Below are 19,096 nucleotides of genomic sequence, written 5' to 3' on the forward strand. Positions count from 1 at the left end.
AAGAGAGCTGTGAGCTTTGTCGGTTTCCGTTTCGGAGGTCCCTCCGAGCACACAACTGTGTTAATGGCGACACATGCCACAGCCACAGCCACAGCCACAGCCAGTCACTGCCGCAGCCTCAAAGCCTGAGCCTCTGTGGCGGCCAGCAGACATCCAACCTTTCCTTTTCACTCTTTCACCCCGTCTTTTTCAAGGTCCTGCCGGATAGGGAAGGAAGCAAGGGACCGGCTCTCAAGTGCTGGCAATTATTTACAACAATCTGAGAATTGCCAGATGAAAGGATCAACCGGGAGGCGGCCCACAAACATTGAGGGCTCTCATCAAAAACTAGATATGTGTGCGGTAAGTACACTGAAAGAAACTAGCATAGATAGCATCTAAATGGAAATATCTGCCCGAAGCTTAGGATCTGCCTTTGGTGTGCGTGTCTTTTCCAGTGTATATTCCGGAAGTTGTTCGTTCCATAACACAATAGTTAAACTTTTCACAGAATTGCTTGCGTGCCAAGTCAAACAGCAGAGGGGATTTTCTCTGGGTATTTCTGGGGACGCGTCGTTTCATTAAGTGAGCAGAAAATGACGCATCTCGGCGCCCTCTCTTTGAGGGGCGGTGTGGGCTGTTGTTGGCTGGACATTTGTGGGTATCCCTTCTTGTCTGGCCGCAAAAACGGGGCACGGAGCACAGACCTCGGAGATATGCCGCCACTCAAATTCAGTTTCCGTTTCAAAGCAAACATTTAGAACAAAGGAAAAGCTGCCTCGAAGTCCATTTGCTAAATAAATTTGATAAGCAACGAGCGCGCAGCAGGAGCTGTCGAATACTCTGCTGCTCCTCTCACTCACTCTCTCTCTCGAGACGTGGTTCAAGGGCTGTCCCCCATATTGAGCTGACCCCAATACGGGACCCAGACGCCAGACGACAGACAGCAGGCGGCAGGCCTTAGGGTGCAGGCGTGGCCTTGCCAACTCCTCGCGGCAACAGCAGGGAATGTTGCATGGAGCTTGAGCATTCAATGTGCCTTGAAAAACCCCAAATGACCGGCAGAGCAACCGACCAGCAGACATTTCATACGCTCCTCTCGTTCGAATATTAAATTTGTAGATGCCTCTGCGCTGCTTCTTCTGCTGGTTGATCCTTGATCCACATCTAATGCTAATTAGTGCCGCGACTTGTTGACGCTGGGCCCCCACTGGCCCACTGGCAGACATTATCGGATTTCAGGGAATGCTAATTGAGGGCTGAATCGTGATATCCTACCAGAGAGAGAGAGAGAGAGAGAGTTTTCCTTTCAAAACAGCAAAAAATGGAACGACCAGAAGCTCCTTTTTTTTGGGTAGAAATTTCCCTGAAATTTCAAAACGAAAGGAAAGTGAAAGTATGACCCGTATTTTCTCACACATTTCCACAAGATAAAATCGTACCTTTTTGTGTTAGGGAGCGTTAGATATGGCAGGATTTAGGATTCTTTCCGATGCCTCAAACTATGCAACACCCAAAGAGCGAGACAAAGCGTAATCAGTGTCCATTGTCCAGCGGTGGCCACACCTCCACGCACCTGGCAAAAAGCCCTTGGCGAACCGAACCTGCATCGCCCCATGCCGCACCCATGACACAAATCAAATTAACAGACACCAACAGACCGCACCACCAACAACACACCGGCATGGACAGGATCGGATTGGATTGGAATGAACTGGAAAGAACTGGCGGCGGCGGCGGCAGTAATTACCGGAGAGTGGCGGCGACGTCCCAATACCTGCATAAATCACTTCGCATTCAACGGACACGAAATCTATGCCCCTGACGCACCCAGCCTGTGGAGAGCAGGCTCAACGTAATTTATTGATTGATTAAAACTAGATCCCCAGATCCCCAGAACAGAACTGAACCATTATAAATGGAAGATAATCGACGAAGGGAGCAGCGGGAGTTTACGGTGGTGCCATTCGATAATTGAATGACTCGAAATGAACATTCATTCATTCATTCATTCATTCGCTCTGACAATTTATGTGTTGTAAATGAAGGAGACCTCATGGTCTTCCATTCCCTCTTGTCTCTCAATCTGTCAGCAGCAGCAGCAATCAGATCCGTTCATGGCTCGTCTGCTACTGCTGCTGGTCTGTCCATAATCCTTGCCACTTTGCCAGTCACGCAGATGACTTTGCCATGTGTCCATCTGTGTCCATCTGTGTCCACTTGTGTCCTTATCCCATGTTCACCGGATACCCATCCATCGTTCAATTCTCATCTGCTGTTCCGGTGTTCGTGCGGTTTTGCGTGCGGTTCGTTTTGCGGATTTGCTTTTCAGTTTTAATTAATTTTAAAATGGACTTCTACCTTCGCCGCTAATTGCAAGGACTTTGATTTATCGTCTCTGATAATGACCAAAATTGGTTTTTCAGCACTCCACCAACGCCTTCTCTACCGTCTTCCCCTGCGTATCCACACACCCATTGTGCGTCTTTCTCCTGCTCCTCCTGTGGTGCTGTGGTACTTTTCTCCTTCAAAGAATTGCGAGGGACATACTTTAATGTGAACATGAAATGGATGCCCTATAAGCTTTAATCTATCTCTTGAATGTTGTGGGAAGTTACCCCAACTTCCGAGAGAGTTTAAACGTGTGCAAAAGGTATGTCCTTTCTTTCCTACTGTCTCCGGCATGCCTGCCAGGAATGTGAAATATTTTAAAGCCTCTTGGCAGAACAGCACCAGCAAAACAATTTCAAATATGGTTGATTCTATAGACACAAGAGAGATGCAAAAGTGATGATAATTTTCATATTTTCTCTGCGGAAATTCTGCTTTTGAGACGCTCTTCAAAAGATTAGCTTTATTATCTATTTCTGTAGCAGTTCTAGCATACCCTCTGGATCCTCTATTACCCACTTTTAAATGTGTAAATTGTAGCCTTAAATAAACCTAGCTACAGATGGAAGCACCTCCCAGCACACACCAATTACTGGGTATCAAGAACAGAAATGAAACTGTTCAAAAAGGCATCCCCTGGCTCCGTAAGATTCGTCGTAAAGTTTTACACAAAGTTCTGTTCGTCGCTGGCCGTTATCCTTAGAGGGAATTCCGCCCCATAAATAAACAGAGATAATTTTAAGGTCTTAAAACTTACATTCAAAACAAATTTGAACGCACGTTTAATACTTAAAAGAATTTCAGAGGAGGAGAGTGAGGAGCAGGCGGAGGAATTTCAGTTATTACCTGCCATTAAACAGAGGCCCACATTTCATGAAAGGAAATTTAAATATTCAGGTAATTCTCTTTAATTTAAGGACTAATGGAGCCTTAAAGCAGAGGGGCAAATGACATATAACAATCGAGTATTATGTTCCAAGAAAACACACACAACCAAAAGATATTCAAATCTGGGAAAAAGACCCTCATAATCGATGGATAAATATGGGAATTCCTAAATAGATTCAAGGTGTCACATGTGGTGTCCTCCCCCAACGAATGGCCAAGGAATTCTGTTGTTGTTTGCTTATGAAAAATATCCCGAAGAAACATGCGGCCATATTTTTCACATTAAAATTGATTTATGACGCACTGTTGTGGCATCCACCAAATATTCACCAGCCACAGCCGGCACATAACGCATCCGTAAATTCCTCAAGCTATTTTGTGTTTGTGTTCTGACCCTCCCCGCTTCAAACAACGGATGACCAACGGATGGAGAGCTTCAGAGCCATATACGGAGACGGAGACGGAGACATAGGACCCTGGCAGCCATAAATCATTTGACGTGGCCACTTCTTCGGCTGGGCATTCCTGGATGCCGAAGCTCCGCTCTGACTTTGCACCTTCTTTTTGCAGCGGTTCGGAGTGGAGTGGAGTGGAGTGGCGTGGCGTGGAACGCGGACGTCACACGGAGCAGCGAGTACGGACGTCATCGGAGGAGACCTGTCTCTCCACCGTGCTGTCCGGCTCAGATCTGCCTCGTAAACTGAATTTATTAGCATTTAAATGCTTCAACGGCTCATGGGGGGAGTAAGGATGCCCAAATGGCAGGCGGCAGCACACGGCACGGGGCACATATGGGCCAGCTAGGTAATGAATATTACAGCAGGAGGCAGGACGAAGCAGAAGAAGGCAGTGGCCGCATTGATGTGCCGCGGGGGCACTGTGCCGAAAAGAATGTTGCATAAGCCGAAATTAGTTTATGCATATTTGAGAGCTCTAAGAGCAAAGAACAGGCCATCCACACGGCACCCACTCCTGCTGCAGATTCTGCAATGCTCTCGTTTTCAATAGAAGACTGCACGGCGTGCTACATGCCCAAAAATAATATTTGTTGGCATTACATATTCGCAGAGATCTCTGTCGCCAAAAAGGAAAATATGCCAAAGGTATCTGCCCTACAAATTCGCTGCTCCGAGTTCCTTGGAAAGAGAGAAAACATGCAAGGAACGCAACATAATCGTTGGCGTGGGCGGAAACATCCAAAGGGCATGTGTCTGAATCCCTGGTATGGGGTGAAAAAGGTTCATGAATCTGAAAAACCACAATACGAAACAGAAATGTTGCGAAACGAAAGGAATTTTTGCGGGTTTTGAAACGTTTTTGCTAATTGGCCCGCCCACTGACCCCAAAAGTATTTACTTGAGTAATTTGTAAATCTCAAAACAAATAAACATTTAATTCACATTTTATTGCCATAATAAATAAAGTCGTAAGGCAGATTTCCTTAAGCCACTACTTTTGAGTCAAATAAAGCTGCCCTGAGGGTTTATTTGTGGTTGGTTGGCAGAAAACAGAAAACTAAAATGGAATTCAACAAGCATAATGCACACAAAAACTCTCACAATGAAGTCATATTTAATTGTTATTTATTTTTGGTCATTTTAAGAAATTTGTCATGCGATTTCTGGATCTATTTATTTGCTTGCGAAGCAAAACCTCTGCCACATTTACCTCTACCATCGCTATATGCCAAAATCATACAGAATCGTATGTCTGGAACCACCACTAACTTTTCTAACTCCCTAAAAGTAAAAGAAACATCTAAACAATTCCCTTAAAAATGCACCACTTTAAAGCAGAGCTCCACACTCCACACTTTTTGTCAACAAAATTCGACTTTAGTTTTGCGACTGTCGTCCCTTCTTTTGCTGTCCTTGCACTTCCCATGGTATTAAGTCGCTCGAATCCTGTAGGATTTCGGAAAAACTCACTTTGGTCAACAAACAATCACATGAGCCAGAGCTCTGGCTTGCCATCGCATCTGCTGCACCGAATGTCGGACATATTCCATTTGATTTGTTTATTCTCCGAGCGTTTAGTTTATTCGTCTGCGAGGTCTGACAGTCATTCGCGAATCCAAGCGGCAGCGGCACCTGTGCACTGGTACAGTGCACCCTGGCTAGTCAGCTCCCCAGCGAATAGACCACGCGACGGCACTACGGCACTACGGCACTACGAGCAGACGGAGCGCAGAATGGCGCTCAACAAAAACGGAAACCGAACCGTGGACGCGGACGCGGACGCGGATGTTGCTCCTCTCCCAAGGGTCGTTCGCTGGGCGACGGCTGGCAGCGAACTGGCGCGACTCTGGCGCCATCAGTTCGTTTAAAGGACGAATCGAAAGGCCAAGAAGCGGAACGAAAGCCGAGACAACTCGCGCCGCCTGATAAGGATGACGAGTCTCCCAACCGAAAGAGAGGGGCATACATCCACCCAGCCACCCAGCGACACTTGTGCATGTGGGAAATGTTGTGGCATAACGGATGCAAAAGGGAAAATTAAATAAAGTCTACTACAAGTTCTCATTTTATTTGGAATAAGCTGATATAATAATGCTCCCCTCGTATCAATGGATTCCAAGATGGAATCTCCGCACAGTTATTCAATTGGCGAAACTCTTTTGGGGTCTGATGATAAGCATCTTGCTCTGTCTCTCGCTCACACTTTTTGCTACCTTTCTCTCTCCCTCAATCACTCACGCTCTCTCTCTCACTGCGTGTCGTGCACTTTCTCTCTCCGAGAGAGTGAGTCGATGCGCACACTCACTGAGCAGAGCGTAGGCACCGAAAAGTAAACAAACGAAACTTTCATTCATAAAAGCAACAACGACCGGAATCTGGAACCCCCCTATGCCGAGCGTCTCCCCTGCCATCCACATATTGCCGGCATTGATTGCCTCCAGAGAGAGAGGAAGAGAAAGAGAGAGGGTATGTGTGTGTACGAAGAAGATCCAACGGAATCGAGTGGGCAGTAATCAAAACAAAATCGAAAAGCTCTATCGATGCGCCAACCAACCATCCGTCTATGCAGAACATGTGCTCGAGGGTTGCCGCTGTGGGCTGTGGCTCTGACTCAGGGCAGCTCCAAGTCTGCGCGCCAATTCGAGACACTGTCACACCTCATTGACGCCGGGCAGGGACATACTTTTATGGACATCTTAAGTGCTCTCCAAAAATGGTAGCAGCGCAGGTACACTCATTCGTGATTAGCATTTGAGCACAATGTAGGTAGAAATTACAAAAATTACAGCAAAACTTTCGTAGCTTTAAGCTGGAACAACAATCACAGTTATTCGTGTGTCCATCAATATCTGGCTGGCATGAAACTCGTGGATTGCGTATCGGCTGACAAAAGCTGGCCAACTCTCACTCTCTCTCTTGCTCTCTTTCGCAGCTGCGACAGCGACTGCTCTGCACGCGACGTTTATTATTTCTGGCTGCTGCGTTTGTGTTTGTGTTTGTCGTCTGTTGCATGCCGGTTCCAGTTCTTGCCTCGTTCTCACCCAGCTCCCCCTCTCTGACGATCACAGCACAGTGACTCATGCAGTGACTCGGCAACGCAGCGGATACAGATTCCAAAAATGAAAAGACTTCACTCGGCGCCTAAGTAGGCGAAAGAGACAGAACGTTTCGACCTTTGGCCTTGATTCGGTGTGGCATTCCACTGCAAGTACAGCAGCTTACCATTCCCTTTCCCATTCCTGATTTTCTTTGTCAATTTAATGTGAGGGAGAGGGATATTCTGGATATAGAACTATATTTATAGGAATTTTCTCTGGAATAAAAGAGTGATGATTCTGTTCTTAAGCTGAGAAAGTTGGACCAGCCTTCGCGATATATAACAAAACATTATGTGCAAGGAGAATTACCCACTCAAAATAAGAATCAAAGACTTGAAAGTTAGAATAATTTTTCAAAAATGTAGAGAGTACATGGGGCCATTCTTTTCATTCTGAACATATTCAAGATGGGAAGCCTTGTGCACAGATCGGGCTTCTCTTTCGTTCTACACTTCCTATATTCGAATAAACCGCAGAGACACCTCGTAACTATGTAAATATGTATGTATGTGAATAGATATGTACATAAATATTTATATGTGAAATGACTATAGTGTAGTGTACGAAAGAGACACTTAACGACGGGTTATAAAAAAACGTCTTGACAAGGTGTGATGTCACTTTTCATGTTTTGATGCTGCCACTGGATATACAATATTTATGATCTATAAATATAACTCATAATTCCGAGCACGTGATAAAAGCCAGGGGATTTCGTGGAGCTCCCACAGTTTCTACCAGCAAACTAACAAATTTATGTAAATGTATTCCCCAATATAATAATAATAGTAACTCACTCCCTTTACCCTTTGCTGTCACTGATATACAGATCGTAGTTGCGGGCAACGGGAGGGCATACAATTGTCGCAATGCTTTGCATTATTTGCTTGCCTGCTTCAATTGGTTTGTAGCGACTCTCCACGATTGCCCCTTGGGGTTGGGTTCAGCGTTGACGGGCTAATTGACATGCAGATTGCTTTCAGTGGGGCAGTCTTTGTGTGTGGGGCATTTCAATCGGTTGTTAGATCCAGGTAAGGGCGCCAACACAATCGATGCCCAAGGTCAAGAACAGTGGCACATTCTTTAGAAGCAACATAAATTCCAGACCCATGGCTCATCAAAATTTAACCATTCATCGGTGACGCTTCCGGACCTTTCTTTGCCACAGAACTTTGTGGCTTTGTGGCCCGTCATGATTAATGTAGTACCAACGCCCCACCTAAACGGCAATGTAAAGCGGCCAGCCACAGTGAGCCACCGATAAGATAGGGGCAGCGCATGCGCACCACCTCCACAAACAAATAGTAGCCCACTTCGGATCGTAGAGCACCTGCTATCGTGCCACCCAGCACTTGTTATCGTTCCCCTGTCGTATCTTATCTTATCTCGCTGTTGTGTGTGTACGCCGCAGATTGCAAAAGCTACACAAATTCTTTGTCGGCTGTGGGTTCCGTTCCAGTTTTTAAGTTCCAGTATTCAGTCGACAAGCGACAGCGATACGAACACGAGTGCGAGTGCGAATCAGTTTGTGGGTGTAAATTACAGCAACAGATTGTGAGTGCGGTGGCCAGAGATTGATTGCAAATTCAGAAAGAGAAATCTGAGGAAAAGCCCAAGATATAGCGCTATTCCTTAAACGATTCTTATTTACCTTTCAGCCAACGAAACGAAACATCAGAATGGTGTCTGTGGAGACTATTGGTTCTATTTTCATCAAGGCCCTAAAGCTGGTGAGTCTACGCCGTACCCTTCAATCCCAAACGAGGGCCAAAATGTTGAGCAATAGCCACACAGCCCCACAGCCACAGCCCCTGCTGATAAGAGTCGCTTATCAGCAGCAGCAGCAGAAGTGCCCGCCCTGCGCGTATTAGTAATATTACTCATACGCAGCGTTGGATACTCCGCTCCATTGGCTATGGCCATGAATCATGCAAAGACATTAAAACAGTGACCTCATCGCACATCCTTTCGTTCTTTTGTAGATCATCAACCTGGTGATCCTCTTCCTGTACCGTTGGGGCGATGGCGGAGAGTTCTTGGGCATTGGCGGCACCTGGAATCTCAACGAAGAGAAAAGTGCCGATGCGGAAATTGTTGCCTCTGGAGTAATGGTTGGATTCTTGATCTACACGGGATGCCACACGATTGCCTATGCCTTCGGCACCACCAAACATAAGGGGTAAGTCCACATTCGAGGCAGCTTTATAACATTTCCCTAACACCTTTATTCATTTGCAGAGAACTTTGCGACACCATCATGAACGTGGTGGGATGCATCATGTGGATAGCCGTTGGCGGCGTGGCACTGCACTACTGGAAGGGTTACATGTCCGACGAGGGATTCCTGTACGTCAACTCTGAGCGACAGGTGGGCATTGCCATGGGCTCGCTGTGCGTCTTGGAGGGAGCACTCTATCTGCTGGACACGGTTCTGGCCTGCATCCATTACTCCAAGGGCGACACCGACTACACGCAGTAATGGGAGCAGACTCCACCCCAAACAGGGTCGCCGAATACCATTTCCACACATAAGCCCCATAAACCTTAGGATCGCTTTAAGTGCAAACTAGTTTTTATCATATGCCGATTATCCACTAACCATTATCCAATTTACGATTTATCCGTAGCTATCCGTTAAGTACAGTTGTTCGTAAGGGTCCCTTGTCGCTATAACTTTTTTCTAACTTTTTCTATTATATTTTGTTCGATTCGGCATTAATCTGTACACCACACAACAAAGAAGCTGGCAAATACAAATAGTTAAGTCCATGCCAAAGGATGTTCAATGTTTTTGCTTGGGAGAATCAGAAAGATTCTAGGAGGGTTCGGGGAACAGAGAAAATATGGCCTCTGCTGGTTTCCACTCCCAGAGATGTCAGGAAAATGGCATAGAAACACTCTTCGAATGAATAATACTCATTGCAAGGCATTGATAAGGCACCCAATGACGGCACGGAATCCCACGAAATACATTAGCAAGAATACAAACATTAATCCCACTTCCTATCACGCTTTTCCGGGGTAAATTCAATGAATCAATTCATGAGTTTCGCTCACCTGTTTCTTTGGATTCCCCCGCCCGTCCACGGCGTCACGTTGCTGCTGCTTCATGCTGCCGCTCCTGACCACACGCTGGGAGCAGAGCTTACACCGTCGCTCCACAGAGCCATCCTCCAGATTGAGGGCATCGAAGAGCAGCGGCTGATCCTGGATGAACGAGTTGCGGGAACGCAGATTCAGCAGCTCCAGGGTGCGCGAATCGAGACTCTCGCGATAGACATTGTGCACCTTGTCCAGATTGTGCTCGTAGTCGGTGTCCAGGCTGGTGCGTGCCGCCAAGGAGGTGCTGCTGCTGCTGTTTCCCCGCTTGTTGCGCCGCATCACCACCGTCCTGGCCACTGTCTCATCCATGGGCGAGACCAGGGGGACGGGCAGTGAGGGCGAGGGAGAGTGCGAGTGTGTCATGGCTGTGGCAGGCAGTGGCAACTGTGTGGCAACGGGCAGCGGCTGCTCCGCGAGGCTCATGAGCGACTGCTGCCGCTCGAGCTGCTTCTCGTAGCCGTTGAATTTGTCGTAGTCGATGAAGGACATGTTGGCATAGGACACCATATTGTCGATGGCCTGCAGCGACTGCAGCGAGGCGCTCCACTTGGGGTTCATCTTGTCCTTCTTTTCGCTGGCTCCACCACCGCTGCCAGCGATGCCACCGCCACCGCCGCCGGCCAGACCGCTGAAGGTGCTCTTGAAGGAGGCGATGAGCGTGTTGGAGCGACGCTTCTGGAAATTCAGCTGCGGATTGTCGGACATGAGGGAGGCCTTCCGTTGCACAGCGGGCACCGACACCGACGACACCTCATCCAGCGGCGTGGAGGTAATCGGATGCGCCGACTGGCGACGCGTCGGCGTCCGCACTGAGCCGGTCACCTCCCCGCGCCGCAGCATAACAGGCGACTCTTCGGCCACCGATGTCTTGCGGGGAGAGGCCGGTGAGGTGAGATCCCCGCCGGACTTTTCCGTCTCCTCCGACAGCTGCTCCAGCTGTGGCTCAATGAAGCTCCGACGGTTGGGCCGACGCATCAGGATCATGGAGCGGCTACGCGTGAACGTGAATGGCGTGCGGCCTGATTCCGCATCCTCCTCGGAGCGCGACAGGTTCTCCTTGCTGCCCGTCAGGTGATTGATGAACTTCGAGAGCTTTGTCCGCAGCGAGAAACTGTTGGATCGCTCCATCTTGGCCACATTCTCGTATCCCGGCAGTGATGGCAGCGTTGTGGCTGTCACTGTGGCCCTTCGTTCCGCCTCGTAATGTGTCCGAAATTTCTGACTTGTGTTTGTCGATTCTGCTGGCGGATCTTTATTGTTGTTTGGCACAATGTTATTATTGTTGTTGTTGGTTGTGGTGCTGTTCGTTTGTGTTGGGGTCTTGGCGTTAGGCGGAGACTTCGTTGTGCTCCCAATTTTGATGCCGTTCTGCTGTTGCTGCTTCTGCTGCTGCTTTTTGGACACCTTTTGGGTCTTTTTCTGCGCCTTGGCCGCGCTCTTTGTCTCCCTTGTGGCATACATCCCAACGCCAGTGGACTTTAAGCCCCACTACAGAGAGAGAGAGAGTGTTAATAAAGTTAAGATTAAGAACAAGAGTCATTCGCTCTCTTGGCCAACTGTTTTATTGATTCAATGCCCCTACACACAGGCACACACATAGGAACCATGGGAGCTCTGTACCTTCTGTCGGATCGGTTTTTCCCAGAAATATATTTGGCCACACACTTTCCGGGGCTTGCTTATTCATTTTTAAAGAAATTGCGGAATATCTCTGGCTTAAATTACGATTCAAATCAGTCGAGGAATTTTTGTATATTTAAGAGTATTTATGCGGCCCCTTTAGAATATTATATTAGAGATATTTTTCTATCTTTTGCAGCGCTCTTTATGTTCCCTAGTTTATGGCAAACGTTGGTGATTCCAGTCCAGTCAAATGTCCATTCAAATCCCCTGATTTTGAGTGACAGTGACCCCTCTGGACAGTGCTGGAAAGTGGACGTACGCGGCATAGCAGTTTGCCTGTCAATTTATCAACAGAGAGTTCGTATTGATAAAACCCAACGACAGAGCCACAGAAGAGTTCGTCCATCCATGATGGATGTCGATGTGGATATATGTATGTATGTACGATGTACGATGAAAATGCAAAGAAAAAATGACAGACATGCTCGCATGTGAGTGATATCTGGAAGCGAGGGAGCCGCTATATCTCGTTTACAGTGGATATTGCCAAAGTGCAAACACCAGCCCTTCCTTCAGCCAGATTCCGGCCGATGGAAGCTCAATGGAAATCAAACGAATCGTGCCAGTTGCAGATACAAAATAAATGAACGAATGCAGTTTAAGAGTGCACTGAGACACTGTTGCCACTTGCCAGCTGCCACTGCAAACATTTGGCATGCGGATGAGCTGTGGAACCGGCCTGCGGAATGAGTGAGCGGAGTGATAGATACTCTCCAGTGTGGTGAAACTTTTGCCTAAATTGTTATCTCGAGCAATTTTTATTTCCAGCCAAAGCCTCAAAAACAACATTCACAACATTCGCTGCGTGATAAGATTTCCCACACAGAAGAACAAAAAAAAAAAGCCCCAGACACACTTCTGCCCTTTCCATACCCCTAACCCCTATCCCTTTCTCTATAGTGGCGCGATATCTGAGTTTTAGGTGTGTGTGTGGGTTGGCTGTTGATTGCTTTGGTTCCGTTTTTCACCTGCCATGAGAATCCAAAAAGATTGCATGGCACTGATCTCTCGTTCTCTCTCTGTCTCTGGGGGAGGAGAGGTGCTATCAACATTTGTGTCGCTCAATGAATAACAAATCAGAAAATCAGTTGATGATTTTCGCAAGTAAAATGCTGCTGTAGATAGTCGGACAATAAAACTACATTCAACTTGAATATTAAGTGCAGGATTACTCGGCAGCCATTGTCCCTTTTATGTGGCATTGCATAACCAATAAATAATGCCAATAAATAACTAGGGTATCTGATGGTCGTTCTAATCATTCCCACACTGGAGTGTGTTTTATCAATGTCAATCCCCCAATCCAGCAGAACTTTACTTATTTTTAAATGTCGAAATGACTCATTCACACGACAATTAAGGAGTATTGACTTATTTGTGTTGGGAACTTCAGAGGCAAAGCCAATCACTACTGCCTGAGGCCGAAGCGTATTTTTTGGGCGGGTTTCTTAAACAATAGATCGTTGAGTACACAAATCCTATCTGATACGTCACTCAATTTTATGGCTAAGATTTCGGAGGTACAAGTGTCGCTCTTATTGGAAGATTTCTGCTAGTTCTTGCAGTTTTAGGTATTCAAAATGTTGCTTGTAAATGAGGAATTCATACAAGGGCAGGCCCAGTGCAAGTTGTATCCTTCTTTATAATTAATCATAAGATTATTCCATTTATTCTCAGCAGACCTTCAAAAACCCTTTAAATGGATGATTTTGCATTGACATTTCCATGTTGACATCCATTGGAAAAACTCGACTTGAATGTCTAATGTAGACCCATCCTCATCCTCCATCATTGTAGTTCCCATATCGACTATTTAATACCCGATAATCACAAATATTTGTTGTTGCAAAAGGTCTAATGGTAGACAAATTTGGTTTTTCTGGTTATTTTTAACAAAGAGCTTACCATCGATCATATACAAAAAGGCGTTCGAAATTGCCAACCTCCTGCTAGCAGTTCCCTGTATGGATATACTCCACTGCTGAAGAGGGTATCGGTATACGCATAAAACCGCATAGAGAAGCCATGATGATGATCAGAATATCAATAACCGTCTCTGTCACTCCCGGGTCTTGAGATCAACTTTAAATTAGCCGCAAAAGTACTCACATTTGTGGTTAAATTTAGACGAGAGTTTCTGAGACGGTTTCGCTGTCTTTTCATTTACTTTAAAGTGATTTCTCTGCTCTTGCACCTGCCACTGAATACCGATATCGATTTCGGCTTCGATTGCGTTTGATTGTTCGCTATGGTTCAGTAGATTCTACGCCCCGCGTTTGATTACACTTTGAGAGGCGATTGTGCCCGCTCCAGCCAGGTTTTTGTGTGTAAGATTCACTTGGAGTTGAGCTTGAGACGAAAGGAAAGGGTTTGTTTATTTGCGTTTCTCTGTAAACAGAAGCTTCGATGCGTATTACGTTACCACATGGCAATGCGTGGTGGGTATGCCTGCTTCGGGTTCAATATCAGGGCGGATGAAACATGTTATCCAAAGGCATATTCAAGTGAAAGCTCCCTAATGCTCGAAGGGGCGAATGACCATCGTCTAATGACAAATCAAATATGTACCCGCATATGTATCGATCATGGCTAAAACGGAATACTTTCCAACAACTGGCAATCAAAATTCTACGAAATGAACACCCTGTAACACAACAATCTCACCGGTTGACGTAAGTCCGTCGTGCACTTGAGACAATAAGGAATAAAGAATCCCAAATCTGTGAGAGGGCTCGATTGCCTTTTGTCTTGTTTTTTATGAAATGTGTACACCCCCTCAGAGAAATTAAGAAGTGCGGGATAGGTGCTAGTCGAGCATACACCTTGCCGCCTTCCCGCTGCTGCTGATGTGTGTTTTGTTGTCTCGTTGTTTGGGTTCGAATGAAACCTGTTTGCGGGTTTCATTGACAACGCATTGTTGTTGTCGAAGCACTCTCATATGTAGCATCCGTCAGTGGTGATAGATAGCCTCCTCCTCCTCCTCCTGGTTCCTTTGAGGAACCTTCGCCTGAACAACAGGAACACAAACCGGTTCCAATTCTAAGCGAACTAGTTCTAATGATGGAACACCCATCCCATAGTGTTTCGGGCTTATGATAAGGTCGTGTGATATATGCATGTTACATAAATCTCTAGCAGATTAACGTGATAAAAAGCTGATAACGAGATGTGCCATCTCGCACATGTACGATCCCGCATGTCTGCCACAGTGAAACTTCCCCCAGGGCGACTAATTCTATTGAAAATCTGTTATGGAAGGTACGGGAGCTTTCCATTTAATCTGCAGACATCTGGTACACACATATGGCAGCCAAGAATTTCCAATTATTGGGTTCTGTTGTAGAGTCGTATCGTAGTGTCGGGCGACACATCAAAAAGTGTTGGCAATATTTACCCTTCGGCGTTATCAGCTCCACAAGTTGCTTTTTGGTGTGTGCGTGTGTGTGGCCGCTCTTTCCTGATAGACTGCTTTTGATATACTCGTAAGTAGTTTCCGATTTTCGCCGTTGCTATTCTGCTGCTTCACTGCTGCTGTTCAGATTTTCATATACTTTGCTTTTTTCATTAACACTCGGAATCGCATTGGCATTTTACCGACCCGACAATATGTACGTCCGATTCGATGTCCGACGCGACGCTTGCGCTCACACTAGACAGAGAGAGAGATATTTCGTATATGTAGCCTTGCTCGATTTTGGCCTGGTCAAAGCGCAACCGTTTTTTTAGCGGCAGCGAACTTTGAAGCGCGTGCACACGCCGACAAAGAAATGCACTTCACTCTTATTTGCTCTCAGCCCCGCTGGGCCCGCACTTTGTTTTCGGGAATAGACGACACTCTGCTCTAACGAAACGCAGTGCATGGAAAACAAAACAAAATTGAATTGTACATATTTTCATGCACGGCCTATGTGTATGTAGTTGTACATATGTATGTAGGGAGAGAGAGTTTATATAAAGGCTTTTTGCGCAATTTAACAACCAGCTGACAGCTGAGAGTCACTCTCTCGCTGCTTTCGCTCTCGCTCACCTCACAAACGCAACGAAGACACACACACACGAACGCACGCTGGCACACGCACGGAACGACACGCTCTCTCTCTCGCCGTTTTGCACGTTTCAATTTGATTGCCTCTAATTTTTGTTCTGTTGTTGTTTTTCTATTAAACAACGCCAGCTTTTTTGCACTTGAAAATTGGCTTCGGTACCAATATGGACAGGCGCCGCCGACTCGCCCCTGCAGCCGCTACACTCACAAGCTTGCTGGTGTACAATTCCGTACCAAGTCGCACCGCACCGCACTTAACCCTATCGCACATCAGAATTAGCAATGTGCTCGAGTCGCCAGTAGTACCGCCATGTGTGCGCACTTACTTCCAGGGATCGACGTTGATGCGAAAATAAATAAAACAAAAAAGAACTCCCGCTCGCGCACAAAGCTAAAAGCCAACTCTTGGCGTTTCGTTTTTGTATGAACGGTACGCAACGAACGATCGCCGCAAAAATAGTGCCGCTCTCGCTCTCTTTCTCTCTTCTGCTGTCAGACTCTCTCTCGGCGTTGGAGTGGTATGCGTGCATTGGCAGTGCGGCGGCGCGGCACCAGCTGTTTGCTCTTGCAGAGGGATACAGGGTGCCTTGGTTCAGTTTTCGAGCTTTCGTATATCAACGGAGATTTCAGACAGACTATTGTTATTTTGCTGGGTCGAAAGTAAAGCTTGAGACAATATACAGCAGCCAAAACTAATTCAAAACTCATGACTATATCTTACAGGTGCCATGATAACGATTTATCGGCAATAGTTACTGATAATAAATCGATGAAGCATTACAAATTATGTCATTGTACTCATTGGTACTTCTGTCATAAGAACGACCAATCTCCAAGGGTACCCAATGTTTCGAACCCAGAGCCGGGCGTTGGCTTCATGAGTCACAGTCCCGACAGAGAGTTTTTTTGTTGACCAACGACCGAGTTTGGACGCTTGAATTAATTAATGAGCAGAACACCGCCAAATGGCTGGGAGCATACAGCGAGCCCTAGCAGCGCTCCAACCGCTTTGAAAGATAAATTTAAATTAAACAAAATATTGCGCGAAACATTTGTATGTTCATACACAAAAGCAAAAAATACATAAATGGATACATAAGCAAAAATAAAACCTAATACATCCAATTAATGGATTATTTATGAATGAACAGATCAATGTGCGTTGAGATCAGGGACAATCTTTAAACGTTCGTTAGCTTAAAACTGACATCATTTAAGATACCCAGTAATTGCAGGGCACGAGGGAATATACCTTCGCTTCCCAGTTTGCAATACTCAACATTTAGAGACTCCGTTTATATGCGTAGGGGCTTCAGTGGAGCTTCCTGTCTCCTGCCTTGACAGGGAGAGAGATAGCGAGTGTAAAGAGATGGAACATTGGAAAACAAAGACAGAAAAAATATAGAAAAACACACACAAATACACACAGGTGTGCTTAGCGTATACTTATGAGAATCGCGGAGAAAGGCGCTGATACAAAGTACCAACATTTATTTTATTATTATCTCAATAAAGTACGATTTGGATGTAGATTATGTATTTTTACTCGATTGGCAGTCGAAAATCCCACAAATGGATGTTCTACTTGGTTTCTAAAATATATAAAATATAAAATACTTTATGTTCTTCAGCTAAAAAGAATGCAGTAAAATGTCGATGCTCGTATGACAAAATGATGTCCACCATTTTTGTGGCAGAATTTTAGACTTTTTAGTTTTAAAATGTCTGCAAAAGAATGCAATGCTTTGTCAATATTTAGCTCTTTAGATACCATAACTTAATATCTTTGCAATCTTATCCCATTATCTGAATGTTGTAAAGCAATTTGCAGCGTTGTAAAATAATCTAAATTGATAAGACTCCCATCATGCCAAGTCTTTTATGATATTCGTGAAGATCAGTCACTTGCACACAATCTACTGAGTGGTAACGGAGCCTCAAGATGAGGGAGATCAACGTATTTCAGTTGGCCATTTGTGGAGCTTTGCTTTTCATGCTGATCTTTGGTTCAACCAGCATCGCCGCGGGGGAAACAAATCCACCAACTCTATGGTGGCGAATCGTAGCCGGAGTGAAGAATTATCCCTGGCATTCTGATAAACCGGAAAGGGAGACACCTGAAAATATTCACAACAAAAGAGTTATGTGGCAAAGGCTTACAATGTCCACAGTTTTATAGAGCTTGTATTTGTAGAAGATCAACGATATTTATCTGAATAAAACTGAAGGCCAGGAAAGCCACAACAAATACTCCCAAATATGCCTTTCGATTGATTCCACGGAGGACAACCCGTATGCGAATATGTAGCAAGTGCAATGTCAAGCACTAGAGGGGCTCGAGTTTATTGATCAAACTTGGAAGCATTTCACATTCTTGGCCAGGTCGCAGTATCCCGACAGTTGGTCCCAGTAGAGACCCTTGGGACAGGACGTCAGCACCGGCGAGCCCACAATGCAGATGTAATACTTGCTGCAGTCCTCGGGATGGGACATGTAGCTCTGCTTCTCCGAGGGACAAGTGAGTGGGACACTGGTTTCGGCACGTGGCGTGGACAGTACTGGCGCTAGGAGCGGCACAGTTGCGTCCGTGGTGGCTGGTGGTGGCTCTGAGAGGAGCGTGCTGGTGCCCACAATGTAGCACACTGTCACCTCACCACCGCTGCTGATAGTAGTCATCCCATCGGTGTCGTCTGTGCCCACAAGGGCGTCCTGGCGATCGGGTCGCAACTGGCCGTAGCAGACGGCGTCACTGCTCAGCTGGCACTCGGTCTTCTCGTAGTTCCAGAAGGTGCCACGACCGCACTGATGACGGTGCAGGTGCCCGTAGGCACAGATGAAGTACAGACGACAGTTGCTTGGATGGGGCAGAAAGTAGGCGCCAAAGTGGCGGCACTCGATGTGCAAGGGATCGTACTTCTCCATGGGATTGACGGGCTGTCCAGTGGATACGTCTACTGCCACGAAGCTGGGCCGCGGCCTCTGGGGCCACCAAATGATTTCGGAGGCTTCTGGCACAAAGTCGCTGGCCGGACTTGGTGTGGATCTGGACACCGGCAGCAGCTCACTCTGCCTACAGTTGGCATTCTCCGGCAGATCGCACACGCCACGAGTCTCGTCGAAGTGCAGGCCCTGGTCGCAGTAGAGCAGCGTCGGGATGCGGCCGCAGGCAAAGTATCCATTGCAGTCAAGCGGGTGGGCCACCAGTTCGCCATCCGAGCGAGCGACGCAAATCTGCAAACAGGCAGATGGGAATACGAGACTCGAGTTCCTTCTACGCTACGCTACTCACGTGACTCAAGTCACCCATTGCAGCCTGAACCTGCGGCTGTCGGCCATATCCAGCTCCAAGGCGGAGACAGACGATGCCCAAGACAAATGCCCAAGAGCATTGCATTTCAGTGAATTTTGATAGGGGTTGCAGCTATGTTTCGATGTTGATATGGTTTTCTTTT

General features: G+C 46.5%; 4 protein-coding genes across 5 annotated transcripts in view; 2 read left to right on the forward strand and 2 right to left on the reverse strand.

Moving 5' to 3' along the window:
• LOC117587482 overlaps window positions 1-16,049 on the reverse strand; it is a 38,086-nt gene extending 22,037 nt beyond the window's left edge. Inside the window, exons 1-2 of one of the 2 annotated variants that reach the window (XM_034278216.1) lie at window positions 14,994-16,049; window positions 9,872-11,405 (exon numbers count right to left, since the gene is read on the reverse strand). In XM_034278216.1, coding sequence (XP_034134107.1) covers window positions 9,872-11,377 — 1,506 coding nt within the window. In that variant the 5' untranslated portion in view covers window positions 11,378-11,405; window positions 14,994-16,049. The remainder of the gene's footprint in view (window positions 1-9,871; window positions 11,406-14,993) is intronic. The other variant, XM_034278219.1, reaches the window with a different exon arrangement.
• On the forward strand, window positions 8,247-9,593 carry LOC117587502 (protein snakeskin). Its single transcript, XM_034278274.1, has 4 exons — window positions 8,247-8,368; window positions 8,473-8,544; window positions 8,797-8,993; window positions 9,053-9,593. Exons 2-4 carry the CDS (start codon window positions 8,494-8,496, stop codon window positions 9,291-9,293), a joined length of 489 nt encoding a protein of 162 aa, XP_034134165.1. The 5' UTR covers window positions 8,247-8,368; window positions 8,473-8,493; the 3' UTR covers window positions 9,294-9,593.
• Window positions 16,050-17,530: 1,481 nt separating the features above from the next.
• On the forward strand, window positions 17,531-17,902 carry LOC117587505. The gene has a single exon (XM_034278277.1). The coding sequence runs from the start codon at window positions 17,587-17,589 to the stop codon at window positions 17,821-17,823; it is 237 nt and encodes a 78-aa protein (XP_034134168.1). The 5' UTR covers window positions 17,531-17,586; the 3' UTR covers window positions 17,824-17,902.
• Window positions 17,903-17,949: 47 nt separating this feature from the next.
• On the reverse strand, window positions 17,950-19,062 carry LOC117587493 (probable chitinase 10). Its single transcript, XM_034278265.1, has 2 exons — window positions 18,934-19,062; window positions 17,950-18,875 (listed from the first exon to the last, which is right to left on the reverse strand). The coding sequence occupies exons 1-2, from the start codon at window positions 19,036-19,038 to the stop codon at window positions 17,994-17,996; spliced, it is 987 nt and encodes a 328-aa protein (XP_034134156.1). The 5' UTR covers window positions 19,039-19,062; the 3' UTR covers window positions 17,950-17,993.
• Between the last annotated feature and the right edge of the window lie 34 nt (window positions 19,063-19,096).

The sequence above is a fragment of the Drosophila guanche genome, unplaced genomic scaffold (genome assembly GCF_900245975.1).
Source record: "Drosophila guanche unplaced genomic scaffold, DGUA_6, whole genome shotgun sequence".
Classification (NCBI taxonomy): Eukaryota; Metazoa; Arthropoda; class Insecta; order Diptera; family Drosophilidae; genus Drosophila; species Drosophila guanche.